Source organism: Buteo buteo, chromosome 5 (assembly GCF_964188355.1).
Source record: "Buteo buteo chromosome 5, bButBut1.hap1.1, whole genome shotgun sequence".
NCBI lineage: Eukaryota > Metazoa > Chordata > Aves > Accipitriformes > Accipitridae > Buteo > Buteo buteo.
In genome coordinates, this window is record NC_134175.1 from 30,598,972 (window position 1) to 30,618,339 (window position 19,368).

The 19,368-nt window shown below is 38.6% G+C and overlaps 1 protein-coding gene across 1 annotated transcript in view; it reads right to left on the reverse strand.

The window, feature by feature from the left end:
* The window catches only part of RAPGEF4 (Rap guanine nucleotide exchange factor 4), an 80,440-nt gene extending 76,926 nt beyond the window's left edge, over positions 1-3,514 (reverse strand). Inside the window, exons 1-2 of the mRNA XM_075028435.1 lie at positions 3,440-3,514; positions 2,363-2,427 (exon numbers count right to left, since the gene is read on the reverse strand). Of these exons, the coding sequence (XP_074884536.1) occupies positions 2,363-2,427; positions 3,440-3,497 (123 nt within the window). The 5' untranslated portion in view covers positions 3,498-3,514. The remainder of the gene's footprint in view (positions 1-2,362; positions 2,428-3,439) is intronic.
* Positions 3,515-19,368: the final 15,854 nt, after the last annotated feature.

A 19,368-nucleotide genomic window follows, 5' to 3' on the forward strand; every position in this document is an offset into this window, starting at 1 on the left:
AAATTACATTTGAAGCAAATTATTTTTAGTTATAAACTTCCCTGTAAAATTAAAAAAACAATCCCCTCTCGAAAGAAATGTATCATTATGATCAGAACTACTGAAGACATTATGTTATCTCCTTCTGTCTAAGAGTGTAATGTTTTCTTACCATATGAAAGATTTTGAGGAACTTTCTCTGAATGTCATAAAGTTCCTCACTTACTCTTTTTCTGGACATTACAGAGTAGCCTGCGGGCCTCTCTGAGCTGTATTTGCTGCCAGTCCCACAGGCATCATGCTGGCAATCTAAAGATATAAAGTAGTGTAAAGATGTCCTGCAAACACTTCCCTTTCCCTGGATGAATGCCCTTCCCTGATGCAGTAGCCAGCTTCACAGTCATATATCACCCTAAAATAAACAAAATATATAAAATCTACAAACACAAGGCTGTTTTCTGGCACCCTGTTATTTCATATTCCGAATAGCTGGCAACAATTCTGGGAATTTGGCCCTGCAATCCCAGTACCTCCCTGATCACTCAAAAGTGACTGCAGGGCATGAAGATTGACATGTTGTGTAAGCACTGTTAACAGTTGTACAGTTTAAAATTGCAGGAATGAATCTTGCATGCAGTAAACAAAGTTCTTGGGTATTTATTTCTGCTGCATTTACTTTTCACTTAATATAACTAAAGAGAACCATGGCCACATGGCAAAAACACAGAACTAGGATTCATGAACTATTTCTGTGCTGTGTAGGTTCTTCTGCCACATTTGTCATGGGACTGTCTGAGCTCCTCCAGGATTAACCAAAGTGACAAGTATCTGTCACATATTTACTCTCTCAGCTTCTCTCCACAGAAATGTGTACAGTGTGGGAGGGAGAAGGATGGCTGCTTTATATATGTGTCTTGAAAAGTAAGTTAATATGGTTTGCAAAGGACCTTACTCCTGTAAAAGTCATTGAACAGTTTGAGCCTGCCCCAGCCAAGTTCTGTCTCCTACCCAGCTGAACGTTACTTGGTGCGGGAAGAGTCCTGTTGGGCTAGAAAAGCCCAGCTATTGGCAGCAGTATCAATCACTAAATTTTGCTCTGTTTCTAAAATACTTTGTACCTGAAAGTGTATACTTCCCTTAGCTGAGTATCATTGCCCATTACTGGGGGGATATCACCTTATAGGAAAGATGGATATTTTTACCTTGTTACCTCTATCTGCTTCAGAAAATACAACATCTTTTAGTTTGGATTCTATGCCTGGTGCTTTCATTGAGAGGTCAGGCAAGACTCCTGATCTGGCTTAACTCCAAGTGTAGCACTGAAACGCCAACATCTTAGAGAAGCACTGTGACTTAACTCATACCTGTTTGTAAAATACTTACAGAATGAAAGGTGCTATCTAAGTATCTAAGAATTATTACTCAGTGCATGGAAAAATGTTTATTTTCCTACAGGATAAGGCTGTGTCAGGAAGTGGTATAGCCTTAGTGAATAAGATTCTAGAAAAAGGAACTGCATACTGTTACGTTTATACATTTAATAAAGGCTGAATGTGACAATTAAGAAAGGTCAGTACCCTTGAGGAAGCAGGACAGACAGACAGGGAGAGGTGGAAGTAGTTATTTTCGCATTAAGGAAACACACTAAAATATTCATTGTCTTTATCTGCTGTCAAGAGATGTTTTTTGTGTAACAAAAATACCTTTAACCTTTTAAAGACATCACACAAATGCATCCAATTAAACTCCTATGTCCAGAAACAAGGCATCCAAGCATCTGTTTATTACTGTAACTTTTCTACTCCTGCCATAAAAAATTCTAAGTTATTAACCTTTACAGCAATGCTTGATACTATTTCTTCCCACTATTACAATCACTTTAAACCCAGCATAGAAATATTCATGAGTTCCTTCATGTGGGCCCTCATCTGGTGAGACTGAGGGCACAGAACTATTTTACAAAAAGGGGAACTGGGACATAAAGCTGCTCTCTGAACACAGGAGAAAATTCACCCTGAATTTAGGATTTAATTATAAATTTTATGATCCATTGGCTTGCACTGGTCTTGTCACAGTGCTGCTTTTCTTCTTTACCCTCAGCACCTTTCCAACAAAGACAGAACAACCAGATTGTAACACAAATTTTGGCAGCAGTACACTTTCCACTAATGCTGATCCTGAACCAGTTGCTTTCTCCAGTTATATGACACAATGTCTAAAGCATCCTTATAATTTGTATACTGTACTCACATGCATCAACCACATGCTTTGCATTTGCACCTGCTTCTTTTCAATTTAATGCTGTACTTTTGCATTTTTCATTACCAAATTCCTCCCTGCCTCCCCCATCAAAAAAACCAAGGCAAAGCTAGGTGTGATTTACCTTATTACAATTTTTAGAAACTTGGCAAAGAGCACTGCTTGACATACTGTCCTTATCTGGCATCCCTAAAAAAAGAACACAGAAAATAAATACATACTGTACATTCTTTAAGTAACAATGGAGATATTTATCAACAGAATGGGGAATTGGAGGGTTCAATACTTTGGTAACATACAGATTAATCTATGACTTTTTTAAGAGCAAAACAGATTTATTCAGACAAAAATTTTCTCTCGTGAACACAAAAAAGACAAAAAGCTAACTTGTGTAAATACTATAAACAGCTTGCTAAACATAGTACTTTCTCACAACTTGATATTTGAAGTATATATACAGCTGTGGTTTAGTACCTGGAAGTCAAATGGGACACTGAGTTTGCACTAACTAGCATTGCTATGCTACCCTATGCTACTGTTTCACAAATAGAATACATTGAACATGTAACATATGGGACAAAATTTGCAGATGCAGTTGCTAGCCATCAGATATTGTCCTGGTTGGCAACTAAATAATCATCTGGCAACTAAATAAAAGTCCCTTGATTTACAGAAGTGAGTTCCAATGGATTCATGTCTACAGCACTATCCCACAGTTAGACAGGCTCTCATGAGGCAGACATACCCAAACTTAGCTATGTAACTAAGGTCAGACAGCAGCATGTTTACTGCAGGCTGTCTGCCCAAGCACTAACCTAAGTTCCCAATCATGTTGTGTAGCCCACCCTAACTAAAAAAATAAGCCAGTTTGTTATATTTATTCTAATAGCAGGACTCATGGCAACGTTTCATGGAATTCATGTAACATCTATAACCGGTTAAATGTTACGTGACATCATACAGTATGCTTTAGTCACCAGGCCTGGCTCGTGGTGCAAATCTGTGTACAGCTCTGTGTACACTTGAATACAGTTAGGCAAGTTCCAAAGTATTTCTTACTATATGCAGTATAAATACAGTCGTAATATTGAATTGAATTTAACATTTTAATTCCAACACCCCAAACCAGAGGACTTTCATCTTCCCCTTTCTTCTCTTTTCTCTTTTTTCTAATATCTGATGTCTATTTTCTCATACTTACTGTCATTGTTGGAGCCAGTTTCCATAACACCATAAGGAGGAGTGAGAAGTCCAGACATATACTGTCGATATTTCTGAAAGACAGTGATGGCACATTCAGTCAGGTATAGATGTATAAAGCCATTCAATGGATGATGTGGTATTTACATTTGTGTGTCTGCTGCCTTGTGCTTCACATGCACAAAAGCAATCTGAGGCAGTCAGATGTGTTTACTCTTGATGCTACAAGGCCTGCTTTCTTGACTGGAGCACACTGCCTTTATTTTAACAGAAGTTGTGCTAAAACATTTCCCTCTTTCATCTTCCCTAAAGCATGACTTGGAGGGTTCTAATAAATCTATATTGTACTTATTTGTGTGATTTCCCATAAAGGCTGTTTTAAAGCTTGTTTGAAATTACACTACTAAGCTGAACTCAAGCTAGAAAGCTACTGTATTGTAGGGATGGAGGCAAGGCTGTTAATTAAGGATTCATGAGAATCACGTACCACTACAATTTTGGTGTCAGATTTTAAATATACAGGATTTAGTGCAAAACCTCTAAAAATTAAATTCCAATACACTAAGTTTGGTTTTAAGAAACTACAAGGTTCTGAAACACACAAACCCAGCACCTCATGTTATGTATACACATGCATAAAAACTGTAATATCAGATGAAACTTTGTAACTGTAAAAATAATGTCCCTTGTACCACTGTAAACTACATAATTGTAACTGATGTCAGTAACTGGTATTTTTCTTCAGTGAATGCTGGTGACATGATCAATAAGGTTCAAAGCTCTGTCTAGGGCTTAAGAAATTCACAGAAGCTAAAAAATAACACCAAAGGAAAAAAAATGTCCTTTTATCAAATACAAATCATTCAATGAATAAGCGACACATTTTTGTTTTCAATCATACTATATTACTGTCATGCTTAAGGTTAGACAACTATAATTCCCTTTTGGAAGTGTCAGAAAACAAGCTTGTGCAACAGGGATGCTGATGATCAGTGTAAATAAAATGTTTCATGCAGTCCTTAGGATGTGCAGTGAGCTGAATGTGAACAACCAACCAGCTGAAATTCATGTAGGTTTCAACTAAGCACACATAATAATTGAGACAGAAAATTTCCCTCATAGTACAATTTTAATTTAAAAGTTTTATCCTTTGTTCTATGAAGCTGTTTGTATGTAGTGACTTTTAAAATATTGTCTGCTGGATTTTAACAGATGCTTGAATTACCCATTTAACATTTCTTTTTCTTGGAAATGGATATGAAAATATCAATTCTAGTACTAAAGACTGAATGTCTTGCATTCTAAATAATAACAAAAGCTACAAAGATTACATTAATCTTAATAATCCAATCCTATTTTTAGACAAGCTATTACATCCTAAAGCTTAGTAGCATATTATTTAAATCTCACCCCTAATCCAGCTGAAAACTCATAGGAGCAAAACTATGTTATATCCCTGGTCAGTCACACAAAATATATGCTGCTTCATTTGAGGATAAAACTCTCCTGTTTTCTTTCCCAACCATTCACTTTCCCATACTCTGCATCCAGTCCTATGCCTGGAACTCAATGAAAGGAAGAATGTGAGAAATAATTGTTTTCTCAGTTCAGCTAGTAAATCACACATCACACAAGGGAAAAACTCATTTTGGTTGGCCAAATGAAAAAAAGGAAAGCATATCACAAGGGGTTGAAATAATATTTTCTTCAAAGAGTAGATAAAAGTTTTGTTCTACCTTCTACTGAATTTGGACTTGAAAGTGATTTAGAAATGGAAAATTGAAATGTTTCATCTGGGATAAGATAAAATCAAATTTTATAGGTTTTTTTCTTTTGTTCTTCCTCACCATTCAGATGATATTCGTTTCTTTGTTCTGTTTTTCCCAAAATAGCATTTTCCCAGAAATAATACATTATTAGTCCACATTTAATCCACCTTGATAAGGAACTTGAATTGTAGGAAGACAGTAATTTTCTCTTTTATTTCCTGTACCATGTCCACAGTCACCATACACTGCATGGCAGTTTCCCTTCTGGTTAATTCTCTAATATTCTTCCTGATTATTCTTCTCATGAAACAAAACACAGAACACACCGTATAACTTCCAAAAGATTCGGAGGCCTAGCTTAACAAAAATATCTACACATAGAATAAGCCAGAGTTGCACATAACACTTCAAAGGAGGCACCTAACCCCATTCAGCCCCACCTCACACTCAGGATGACAAAGTCCCCCAGGAACAAAAGCACAGACTGCCAAGGACTTCAACTGTCATCTTCCACATGAAGGTCCCACCCTGTCATGGGATGACTCTACTTATGAGTCTGATACAGCAAGCCCAGTGAGCAGTGTTGCCTGTGAAGGAGTTCAGGCAGCATTACCAGAAGAGGCACATGCCCTCAGAAAGCTCAGTTGTTCAGACTCCTCCAGAGGACCTCTGCATAAATGAAACTACCTTCTGTATCTGGGTATCTGGAGGGAAGGCTGATACGACTGCCTACACATAGTCTCCCACGAAGATACCTCGGTGGGGTGCGGGCTGACATAGGAGTTATAATTTACACCTAAAATTGTATCACCTCATCAGCTAAATTAAATGTCAAGGGACACTTAGTTGTCAAGAAGTCAGGGAAACACTGTTTACTGGGAAACCTAAGTATGCAAAGAAAGTCGTAAGTAACTGCATCAAGATTCCAGGCATGAGATCTCTGAAAGCTGAGATAATGAGGAAAACACAATACTGACTGTGAGACCTATCTGGTTATCATAATGTCTATAAATGAAAAGAAAATGCAGTAAGATAAATTGTACTGGGAGGTGGCATTTAAAATCATCCTGAAGATTAATAGACTAAATATTTACAAAAGGTTTTTGAAAATGTATTCCACTGGTGGTATGAACTCTGGAAAGACTTTCCTTATGAAAGACAGCAACAGTTATCAAATCATTATAAGCTTGTTTATTACCAGAAGTCTTCAAGTTCTGTAAATCCAACATGACAGCAGGTTTTAAAACTACACTTAGTGACCTATTCACTCTGTTTTCAGATTTCTACCAATTTATAAACTCTATCATGCAACAGCTTAAAGATCAGACACTTCCTACATTTAATCTGACAGCACAAGTAATAAAGACAGTATTTTTTCTTCCAGTTACTGACCACCTCATATTCATGCAGTGGTGAAAATTAACATGACCTTTTCAGCCACTGCTATAGCCTAAAGCACAGAAGAGTACTGACAAGGAACAGCTGGGGATGAGAGAAAAGGAGGAAAGAGAATCACACACTTGCCTTACTGGGGAGGTGCTGTGAGTGAATTTTCATACCAACAGTTTTTAAGGCCATTCATTCAGCACTGGTGAGGCCACACCTTGAGTATTGTGTTCAGTTTTGGGCCCCTCACTACAGGGAAGACATGGAGGTGCTAGAGCGTGTCCAGAGAAGGGCAACCAAGTTGGTGAGGGGCCTGGAGCACAAGTCTTATGAGGAGCGGCTGAGGGAACTGGGGTTGTTAGTCTGGAGAAAAGGAGGCTGAGGGGAGACCTTATCGCTCCCTACAACTACCTGAAAGGAGATTGTAGTGAGGTGGGTGCTGGTCTCTTCTGTCAGGTGGCTGGAAATAGGACGAGAGGAAATGGCCTCAAGTTGCAGCAGGGGAGGTTTAGGCTGGATATTAGGAAAAAATTCTTTACTGAAAGTGTTGTCAGGCTGCCCAGGGAAGTGGTTGAGTCACCATCCCTGGAGGTATTCAAAAAGCGTGTAGACAAGGCACTTCAGAACATGGTTTAGTGGGCATGGTTGATGGTTGGACTCGATGATCTTGAAGGTCTTTTCCAACCTAAATGATTCTATGATTCTATGACTGTTAGGCTTCTCAGTGTGTTCCTTCGCATGCTCTTATTTAGACTTTATTTGCAGTCAGCTGCAGTTAGTCTCAGAGGTTTTCATGACTACAATAGATTTTCTTCTACTCTGTGAACTTAATTTGTTATATTTTTATATGCTAATGTTTAGAAAGGCAATTACTATAATTCTGATGCAAGCTATCTCTAAATTTCTTACAGATATTTCTAGCATACCTAAGGTATATAAAATATGTCTTTGTAGTTAGTCTCTTCTCTTCTGCTGCAAGTACTGAAGATCTAATACCTGTTTAATGGGAAAGAAGGAGCAAAAAAGAGATCTATACAATATAAACACTCCAAAACAAGCCAGGTAGATGTGAAGAAAATAGATGAGCCTTTGTGGTCCATGTGCATTGCACAGCAAAACCCCAGCACTCTAATGGGAAAGACTCAGGACTGATGAAGGGAAGACCTCCTGGGTATAAAGATTTGAACACAGGTTCCACACCAGATACTCCCCCAAGTGCAGCAGAGTGGGCTGTGTAGTAAGGACCCAGGTAGTAATGGTTTGTACCACTAAGGAGTCAAGGCAGGCTTCTGATACTTCCCCACGCCAAGGTGAACCTACATGTGGCCAGTTACTAGAAAGTGAGTGTCTTGTAACATTGGAGAAGGTTTTGTAGACCACAACAGGTGCTTGGCTGAATACATGGTCTCTCTCTTTCTCCTTTTCTTTCTCCCCCACTCACAATCTCAATCCACAGTGTCACTTTTGACTAGATGCACTTCTGCTGCCTCCTGTTCTGCCTACCACTGGCAGCAGAGATGGTGACAAGGCAGAGCCTGCATTACTTGCAAACTTGGGAGTAAGACAACATAATTCATTTCAGTTGTAGGAATCCTAGGGCAAACACCAAGGTGCCCTTTCCACACACATTTTTCAAAACCGTGTGTAACTATTTTATTAGATGCTGTTATTTTGACTATTACCTGATTTCTGCAATCCTCCTGTAATATCTATCCACACTCGTGCAATGTTTTTTCTTGGGGAATATATACTGTAGCTTGACAATGTGGGCCAGCTTCTCTATTTTCTTTTGAAAATAAATAATTGATCACTGATGCTCTCAGTACAACTCTGTTCTTCCTCTAAGTTGGCTGCACCAGTCATAACATTTTGGCAATGAACCACCTCCCCTGTGAGCATTACTCACAAGGGTCCATCACTCCCATGGTGCATTGTTACTTCTTCTTTTTTATCCAGAACAATAAGGAAAGATGTGAAAGAGTCCTTGAAGATCTCTGGACCCCCTTTCCGCCCCCCAAACCAAGCAGAGATTGCTCTCTCGAAGTTCAGATCTTTGCCTTTAGATCTGATGCTCTAAAGATTGCTCTTCGCTGAACTAACTGACAGGTAAAATCTGAGGTCATCTGCCTGCTATCCCTTACTGTTTTCCAACAAAATGTGCCTAATGTTCTTACAGAATTTCACAAAAAAAACCCCTGATAATCATATTCATAGCTGTTTTTTACCCAAATCTTGTTACAAAGGGGAAATGAAACAACACACTTGCTATTGCCTGACAATATGTGCTGAGACCCACAGAAGACTCTGGCATAATTTTGATTTCAGGTACTGCCTTCTCAGTACATTTACAAATTAGTAAGCATATTTCTTCTAAGCAAGCTTAGTCAGAAAATTTCCATACATTTCAGGTCAATGCCACTTAACTGGATATCACAAAAAGGAGCTGACCCATGGCTGTTTAACACTGGATAGTAAATCATTGCTTGAAGCTGGTGCTTCACTCCAGAACCCAAGTATCCTGCATATTACTAAATACTTGCCTTAGTCATTCACAGAATATATATATTCACTGTCACTCACAGTATAGGTAAGAGAACAGAATTGATTTATTTCCAAAGGAAAGGATAAAGACAAATTAGGAAAAAATAATGCTACAATAGCAAAACCATATCTTTATGTATTCTCGAAAAATAGAAAATAAACCATGTGAAGATCTTAACATGACTACTGAACAGAGACTGTTTTGTATACATCAGTCTATCAAGTTATCAGAATGAGATAGACAAGGCCTGAAATAGCAGAAGTGAAGTGCCATTCAGTCATATTTAGATAAAATAAATACAGGAAATGCCTGTACTGAAATTGCTGAATCCTGATCCCAGAATTAGTACAGTTTATGTAATACCAGATGAATCTGCATCTTTTCCATTTATTTACCTATTTACCATCTTCTGAATGTTTCTGCATGGCTCTAATCAACTATGCTTTAGATTTTATTTGATCTCTTTGTTTTGGAGGCATACATTTTTCTGTCACATTCCCACTTAAATCAATTTATTGTGCTTGAAAAGCTCTATATGCAGAATTTGCTTGATCACAGAATCCCCTTGAGTTTTAGTCGAAAAGAAAAATGCACCCAGCTCCCTGAAATCATGCCAAATAGCAGACTTGGCTACCAGATAGAAACCCGAAGATAAGAGTGCACTGCAAAAAATCAAATCCAAGGAAATTAGAGCATGAGCAGTGATTAAACAAATTACACAGCCTATTCTGCTCCATCTAATTTAAATATAGAAATGACATCATGCAGTCCTCCGATTCTGTCTCCTAGAGGAATCCACTCAGGAAATGCAGTTGGGTGGAGACAGGACTTTGTTGGGAGGGATCGGAAAGATTGCATATACTTAGAAGAGGACAAAGGAAATATATGAAGAAGAACAAACAGTCCATTTGACTTATGTGTTTTCTTTTACTACACGTGTGTAACCACAGAATAGACAATGTATTTATAGGAAAAAAAATACAACAATTTAACTGCCTTTAGCTGAAGTTCAAGTTTTCAACAGTGGCTGAAAAAGAGCATTATACAATTCCATATTTACTTTTTCACAGTGATATCTGTGTTGAATTTGTTCACTTTAAAATCAGATGATGATGACTGGCAGCAGCAGTGCTTCAAGCTCAACACAAGATCAGAACATAAAGTTGTGCTCTCCTTTCTTCCCCTTTCATTATCACTTGTAGGAGAGAGGCAGCAAATCACACCTTCACTGGAATTTTCTGAATTATGCAAGTGGCAGAACAGAACCTCACTCCTTTTCAAACTGTTCTGCGACACTAACAATTGTAAACCTGCATCTTTATTAGCAAAGCCAGCAGATACGTCTTGAAAACAAAGAGCAGAATTACTAAGAAAAAGACACCTTTTAAACATAATTTTTCTTACCACTACAGCCAACCTTTAAACGTACATTGACAGCACTTAGATCAAGCTAAGTCTGGCATCATCTCATGGGTCATGCACAAGGGAAACCTGTTCCAAGAACAATTTCCTAAAGTTCTGGGTATAAATACTTCCTTTTATCCTCAGGCAGTCACAGCTCCTATTTTCAGCTACACTATTTTAATGAGGGGAGAAGCAAAGATGCGCCTTTTCAGGTGAGGTCAGTCTGGGTGAGCTATGCAAGAAGACTGTGTACAAAGAAGATCAGAGGCAGGTAATATGAGACTCGCAAATACAGGATGAGGCTGACTTTGGTCAGCTCCTTGACTGGGCAGCTATGGGCTGCCTCCTACACTACTTCTTCCATATGGTGTGCCTCCCTGAACTGATCTTTAGCGTTTTTCTGGAGCACAGCTTCAGCTGAGACAAAAGGTCACACCAGGAAGACATTTATATTTGTAAAGTGCTTTGACAGAATGGTAAATTCTGTAATTGCCATAACATACGTGTCTTGCTCTTGATCACATTTCTTAATACTGCAGAGCAAGCAAAAAGCAAGGATTGTGTGTACTAGAGAAGTCAGAAGTCAGCAAGAGCCTTTAAACCAAGTTGTTGTTCCGCCCTGAGATTGCCACCTTGCAAATACAGAAGGCCTGAAACACATGACCAACACATCTTTGCATGAATGTTATGAAAAAGGCTTCATATGAAGAAATGTATGTGGAACTAGATATGTACCACTGAGACAGAGAAAAGCTGCAAACTGCCCAGTGCAGGCTGTGCTCTGACAGTGGGTTGAAGTCATGCCTCTCTGTAGTGAAATTCTGTAAGGTCACCACAAATTCTGTGCAGTACTTAAATTCTAAAAATAGGTTTTAACTGCAACTTAAATGACACATTGGCTTTATGTTGACACTGTGTGCAGCAGTGGCTTTATCCATTGTTTATAAACAACTTTTCTTCTCTCCCCTTACATTTTTTTACAAGGACATCTGAAACAAATAAAGAAAAAGCAAAATGGTGACCTGATCTGCAACTCTGCTTTTCATATTTACAACCTCTAAGTACAGAATTATGTTGGTCTAGAAACTTGTTTTCATCTGGAACTCTGGGTTAAATATTAATTCCTCTACAATCGATATAAACCTCTTAATAAGTTCAGTGGGGTCAGTCTAATGCCATGCTTTTGCTTCCCACAGAAGCAAGCACATATCAACTTCCAATACTCTTCTAATATTAAAGGTTTCCTTTTCATGGATGATTCCTCAAAGTGATTGTTTCTACTCAATTGTGCCTAACAATAATGAGGATATTTCATAAGTGTAACTCTGTAACACTGCTGTGAAATCAAAAAAAACAAGTACAATACAAAATAAGAGGGGAAAACCTAAAGACAAACTAAATAATTTTAAGTCAGGAAGTATGAGAGTCTACGCCTTCTAGTGCATGGAAAAGAGTGTATTCCAACACAGAAAATCACTCAAAATCAGATTGATATCACTTAACAGGACCCCAAAATACCTGGGCCTCAAACTCAGCCAGCAGTCAGTACAATGGCACCACTGGAATTACCTTGCCAGCATAAATCTCTCATGGGTCCAGCTGCTCAAATCTGGAGTCCTTTTCATACACAGTGTAGTGTAATAAATGCTGCTTGTGGTACTTCCCCACTGGAGAATTACTCACAGTAATATTTCAGCTATTTCATGATGCAGTGTTTAGTTATACTGCCTTACATCCACACGCACAGTCCAACATGTCATGGCCCTCCTGTTTGAAGCTCCCTATAAAGGCCTGTGAAACACAGTCTCTTCTGATGGACTTGTACAACAGCACCTTATCTGAAGGTACCAAAACGTATTGGATGGAATGACTGACTTTTATCAAACTGGAATGCAAGCAACATTAATAATGGTGATTCAGCTGTGCCATCACATAGGGATTAGGTGAACTGCATTAACAATCTGCAATGCAACCTTACTTGGTTGGGGCAGTTTTCAAGGTTTTTTTCTTCTAACTGGAGTCAGTGCAAGTGACCTCCTCAAACCAAAAACATTTTATTTAGCTGCCAGTCCCTCACCAAGACTAAAAAAGCCCACATACCAAATGCTGTTCTGTGATTCTAACCCAGACTCTTGCTGTGGCTATTTCTCACATGATCCTTTCTTCAGGCAAAAACTAAAGTAACATTATTCATTTCACTTCAGCCCTAAAAACATTTTCAAACCTCCTCATGAGAGGGGACAGCGAGGAATGGAGGCACCCAGGGATGGGAAAGAAGGAAGAAAGTCCCACTGGAAATTAAATGTTAGAAAAGAAAGAAATGTTAACAAGAAATAAAAAGGAAAGAAGTGAAAATGTTTTAGGGAGCAATGGGTGAAGGGTAGGAGGGGAGTGCAATACATAGCCTAAACAGACTCCTTCAGTCTACTGAACAGATGAGATACCACAAGGAGTGGACAGACTTCAGGGAAGAGGGCATACTATAAGAAAAAAAGAAAAAAAAAGAGACAATGTGAACTCGCTGACAGATATGCCTAATGAATGAACCTTCTCTCTCTTGCTGCCACCAAAGAAGCAGTTCTACCTGTTGATGTCTTAGAAACAGATAAGCAATTTCACAATAGGCAGAAGCTAGGCTCCTTAAATCTGGCTGTCGTTGAGACAGTTTAGGCTTAAAGATTCTGCAGATCAGGATGAATAGCACATAATACAACATCAAGCCTCTGCCAATTTCCCAATCACAAGCTTAATCTCTATTTTCCATAGTGAAGCATTGTCTACATTTGTTATTTTTTATCTTGTGGCATCAGGATGTCAATTATAAGCAAAATTAGAAGAAAATAGGATAGAAAATGTGAGTTTTAAAGGATTAAAATAGTATAAGCCAAGCAGAATCCAAACTACCTGAAAAATCAAAAGTCCTCTGAGATTTTAGGAGTGACTTGTTTAAATAAGCTACAGAACATTCTCTGAGATTAATTCAGCTGCGTAAAAATAATCCTTTTGGTTACCATTTAAAAATTAGTCAAATTGCGTTTTTTTTCCAATTGAGCTGAACATCAAGTATGTACCTAGTTTGACTGGGCTGACACTTCAGTGTGGGCAGGAATATTGTATTAAAAAGCCTTGCTTTTCTATTTATTTCATTTTTTGAATGGGAGTTTCTTTCACAGTTCAATATATAATCACAAAAAAATGGTCACCCTGATTTTCATTCCTCATTATCAGCCTTCATTCTCACTATGGTCTGTCATGTTATCTACCATCGAGATTAAAACAGCATTTGAGATCTACAGCTGGGCACAGTAATGAAGATGCACTGTAGATTTTCTAAAGTGGAAAAAATAGTAAAGAGATGTTAAGGCTGAACCTACACATGACCAAAAGTGAAAAATGAAACAAGAGGAATATGAAAAAAATGGAGACAACTCACAAGATAATGAAGGGTAAAGTACTGAACTAAACTGAATAATAATCTCTCCAGAAAAAGAAAGAAGGGTGGAAGGAGAAGAGTATAACCTTGTATCGGTCTCCTTCTCTCTCCCACAGAGCCCTGAAATCAGCTTGACTGGGGTCCAGCTTTGCTACGTTCTACACACAAAATTAAAGGTCAGATTCTGCCTCTCCCTCCTCCCATCCAGAAGGGTCCACAGTGCACTTAAGAGGCAGGATGCAAACAGGCAAGTGACACAGCACAAAAGGTGCAAAATGGCACAAATTAACTAAATACAAGAAGTGGATGTTCCACCAGGGATTTTTGTTCAAATAAAGCAAGATTATATTGGAGCAAGACATAACTGAGAATAAGCATTTCACAACTTTGGCATCCATCGTAGGACAGACCTCCAAAGGCTGAAACGAAAGAAACCCTTAGGAAACCCTCTCTCCTCTGAAAGAACAACGTTGGTTGCATTCTTGTGCTAAAACTATACCACCAAAAATGAATGCACCTACCTAATAAAGAAACTGAGCCAACATTGTCTCAAACTGAGTTTTAACTAGACATAACCAGATTTAAAGGGACACAGCTATTACTATTAAGTTTACATGGAAGGACTACACAAATGATGATGATGATGATGGAAGACTGTGAACAACCAACTGTAAGAGAAAGAGAAAGGGGTTTGCTGAAGACTCACTAACAGACCATTAAACTTGGCCATATACTACATATGTAACAACACAGCAGTTCTGTGAGGCAATTTGGCAAGGAAATTCCGTATCTGAGAAGCAATGAGAAAAGCTGATTCCTGCACTAAGAATCCTCCAGAAACAATTTGCCAAGCCCAAGCATCCAAAATCTGTCAGCACAAATGCCCAAGTGATGGGCTCTCAGGGGAGAGACAACTTCTGTCAAGCTGGCTAAAATATGCTCTCAGTGAAACATTCGTGGCACTTAGTTTGCCACTCTGAAAGACCTGGCTTTTAAAAGTATATTCTAAAACTTATACTTGGTTTTAAAAGTTATCTATTTGACAGCAAGCTCACTAGGAACCGAATCAATTTTCTGAACTTTCATGTTTCCATTCCACCTGGGCAAACAGCCATTTCTTCTGGGTACCCCCTTGCACATGGCTAAAAATAATTTCATTAGCATACTGAAATCTCAACCTACCATACTAGATGGATAGGTTTAATACAGCCAGAATGTACAGTAAATCATTAATTTTGAAAGTAAAACATCTTTCTAGTCCATTGCTTTCAATTGTTCACTTCTTAGATAACTTTGTATTTCCTGCTCCTTCTTCATGGAACCATGTTTTATTTGTTTGTTTAAAGGATGACAAAACTGTATTAAAATAAATACATCAGGCTGTGCTGGGGAGGCCCCACAACCTGCTTCTCATGAACCTTGGCCGTTCTTGTTCCAAACCCATTGGAAACAATGTATTACAAGGGATAATATTTACACAAAGCAAACAGCAGTACTAGATAAACATGCTGGTTTTACATGGAGAGCAAAATAAATTGGTTTTCAGTAGAGGAGGAAAAATAACTGCACAATATTACTGCACTATGATTTTAAATCATTTCTGTAGATTATCAAATGAAGATTAATGGATTGCTTAAGACTTATATTACACAAGTACATTCTGAAAATTCAAAGAGACTCAACAGGGATGTTACAAAATTCTTTTTAAAAGGCCTTGCTAGGAGGACGCAGTAAATAAATCTGGCTCTGGCTGTGCAGGGGCAGCTGAGAGGAGAGAGCATCTTGTTGACTCATCTTTCTGTCCATTTCTCTTACACTGAACAGTCCCTGATAATTTTCCCAACCTTCTCATTAAAAGCATACCCAAACAAACTTTAATTGTTGTTTTTGTTATAATTGTGGCCACAATGTGCCAGATCTCCTGTACTCAACTGTGGGTACAAAGACTCTGTTCTGCTTGTCTGCTTTCCTAATGAAATGTAACCACTTTGCCTGGCAGGAACTTGCTCCCTTTTCTCCCTTCTTCCCAGTAACTTTCTGATTCTAGTGGAAAAATTTTAACCAAATTTGAGATAGGGCTCAAATACGGTCCTAGAAGCTAAATAAAAATTAGTGATAGGAGACGGGTCCCAAATATAGTGTCACTACTAAGGGAAAAGAGGGCAGTATTCTTTGTCACCCACTTCACTGGGTAGCAGCCAGCTAACCAGTCTGTACACACACACACTGGCTGGCTAATTCTTCCAGATATAACTCCAAACGTCACATACATTGTCTACCATCAAGTAGATACATCATGGAGGTTATGGTAAGTACTGGTGGCAGGAAAGAGCAAAAATGGAAAGGAAATAGAAATAAGCTTTCTCAGTCCTTCCACTCACAGAAAAACTTTTCAATCATTTTCATTGGCTGTGATTATATTTATATCCCAAAATTATTTTGCAACTTCAATTCTTCTTATTAGCAATTCTTCCAAGTGTTTTCATTATGACCATGCACTGATGTCCTAAAGTTGCAATTTTTCAGGTTCTTGTGGACAGCAGTATTGAAGGTGCTAAGCATCTGAAACAGGCAGCTCTGGCTTGGAATGCATCGCTATCGCCTGCTGTTGCAGTGGTGAAAAATATACGTGGGCATTCTTATGCACTTCTGACAGAAGACAGGCGGGTTTTATTGAGGAGTAATCTGCTATACTTCACCCTTTTTCTGACGGCAAGAAGAATGATTAATTCTTGAAGCAAGTGTATTGCTATACTGAGATGAGACTTTCAGTCTCTCTAGAAGACAAGACGAGGTCACTGGTAATACTAGAGTTAGAACACTTCTTAACTGAAGGGCTACCTAATTTGCAACGACCTACACTTCAGTCTATTTTTGTAGGGCTCTTTCTCTGTCATGAAGCAAGACAGACAAAGCTTGTTATTGTCACTTTGATACTGTGTATCCACTCACCGTTCAAAGAAAGTCTTTATATAGAATATGCAGTGAAATAAGCTACAGCATGAGTCACACTGCAAGAGTCCATGCTTCTTGAGTGTTATGAGGCACCAGAGGAATCAAATGACTTGGATATGAGAACAAGGCATTATCCACCAAGCCACAAGTGTAATTATAGAACAGCCTTTAAGAGAGGTTTCATTAACAGAGAGAAAAAGCTGCCTTCACATCTAAATCCTCTTCACATAATTCTTCTGTTAACTTTTAACTCTAAACCCATATTAGAGACAAGTTTTGCAAACCATATTGTAATAAAAATCAAACACATTGGAAATAAGGCAAAAATATGTTTTGCATACTTTTTTTTTTTTTCACGTGGTAACTGCTGTTTATCTGATCTGTCTTCCTTTGATAGTACTGAGGAGAATTCAGTGTTATAGAATAAGGAAGCTGTACACATATGCCTAACATATTTAACTGGCTAGTTTTCAATTTACAAGTATTCTTCTACATACTGCTAGCTGCTTGTTTAGGGAGCATCACAGAACAAAATTTTAGCATTATACTGTCTCTTCAGTTTTATAAACTTCAGATTTCTGTGAAAATCTTGATGTCTTTTAGATAAGATAGCCACTTAAGATTATTATTTGCATAACTCCTGTGGAATTAATGTCCATTATATACACCTGTGTTGGAATGGATCCTCAGCTGACATAAATTAACAGTTTCACTGGCTTCAGCAAAACTGATCTGTATACACTGATCTGTTCCCATAGCACTAATGATCATTCGTCTTCCAATAGGAAGGCATATTGTCCACTAACTAGTACTGAAGACTAGATCTCAGGAGATCTCTGCCATATTCCCACGGATGCCACTCACTCACTATAACTGATACTTGAACAAAACCTGTTCAAACTGGGAAATGTGAAGTCTGACTACCCTGTAGCCTTCAAATTTCCTGTCTGTTTCTGCAGTGGGAAATTTCATCCTTGAGAAGGGCCACATGCAGACAGCCTACATTCCAGCTGTGTCCTGGCCCTCTTCTATTCCCAGGCTCTGTTGCACTGCCTTACCAATAGGGAAGACAGATGAGCATCAGACTTAACAGGCCTCCACCACAGCCTTCATGCTACAGAAGAATCATGTAACCATTTCAGAAATTGCTTTCACCTCCAAACTTTAGGAAATCACAGTAGGTTCCAAAAGCAGTAAACAAAAGCTCTGTGATATAGGTATGACATACTCTTGTCACTGTCTTGAAAAACACCTGGTGGTGTTTTCTTATGGCAAAATCACGAAGTTTTCACATCACCAGTATCACCTAAGTTTAGCAAACTTGACAGGTATTACAAATCCGACATGGTTAGAAAGACCAGTGTAAACAGGCCTGCAGACCTACTGAATGACTGCACTGCCCAGCAAGTGTCAGTAGTACTAGCTTCAGCTAGAGCTAATCCTTCTTGCAAACAGAAACAAGTGGGAAAATCCAAACAAGAGAAAAAAGTGCTAGTGCCCAAGTACTTAATAGGGAATAATTTGTCAACAATAGCATGGATCAAATCTGGCCCCTTAAAAAGGAAAATTGCTACAAGTGTCCAAAGGTGTCATTTTAATAAAGTAGTGAGCAGAAAAGAGCAGATGTAAAATTAAGTAAGACGCCAAGCGAGACCAACACTGCCAGCACAGGCCTGCTGATTTGCTCTTCCTCAAGACAGAAACTAAGGGTCTGATGCACCAGTGTGTTACTTCGAATTCATGCCAGTGTGACTTTTTTCCAACAGACATAAAACTCAAATAATGCTTATCTATCAGGTTAATTAGACCAACAAAGATGTAATTCAGGAGAGGTTTCCAGAGTGTATACTAGTAGTAGCAGGACATGATGGTGGCCAGAAAAGCTGTCTCAAGCTACCAGAAGATGAAAGGTAAAAGTGACAAGACTCTGGACTCAACCGACACTTTCTTTGTTGGAGCAGCAGTCCCAGTAGAGAACTTGATTGCCTTTTCTCTAACTTGCACAGAGCTACATTTTATCTGGATCTCTCACCATCACCCTAAACAGTACAAAGAACAGTAACACACATGCATATAAACAACTCCTAAAGTGGCTCTGTCTAGTAGAAAATGCTACAAAGAGCCTGACCCAAATCATCTCTGACTTTATCAGTATGTTTTAGAAGCTTCTGAAAGATAAAAGATGTATCCTCTTAGAACTATAATTCTCAGTGTCACATGTTAGGCATTGCTTACTAATGAGAATTAATACTGTGTTTGATGTGCTCCTTTATGGTTCTCATGCCTTGCAGCAGAATGGTCAAACCTCTGCAGCTACAGCACCCAGAGGCCAGTTTTGTGGTGGTGTGGCGGCCCCTTGTCACGCAGCCCAGGCCATAATCTCCTCCTGTGCAGACAGGTGGCAGAGTTCAGTTTGCAGACACTGAAACAGCCTAATGGGC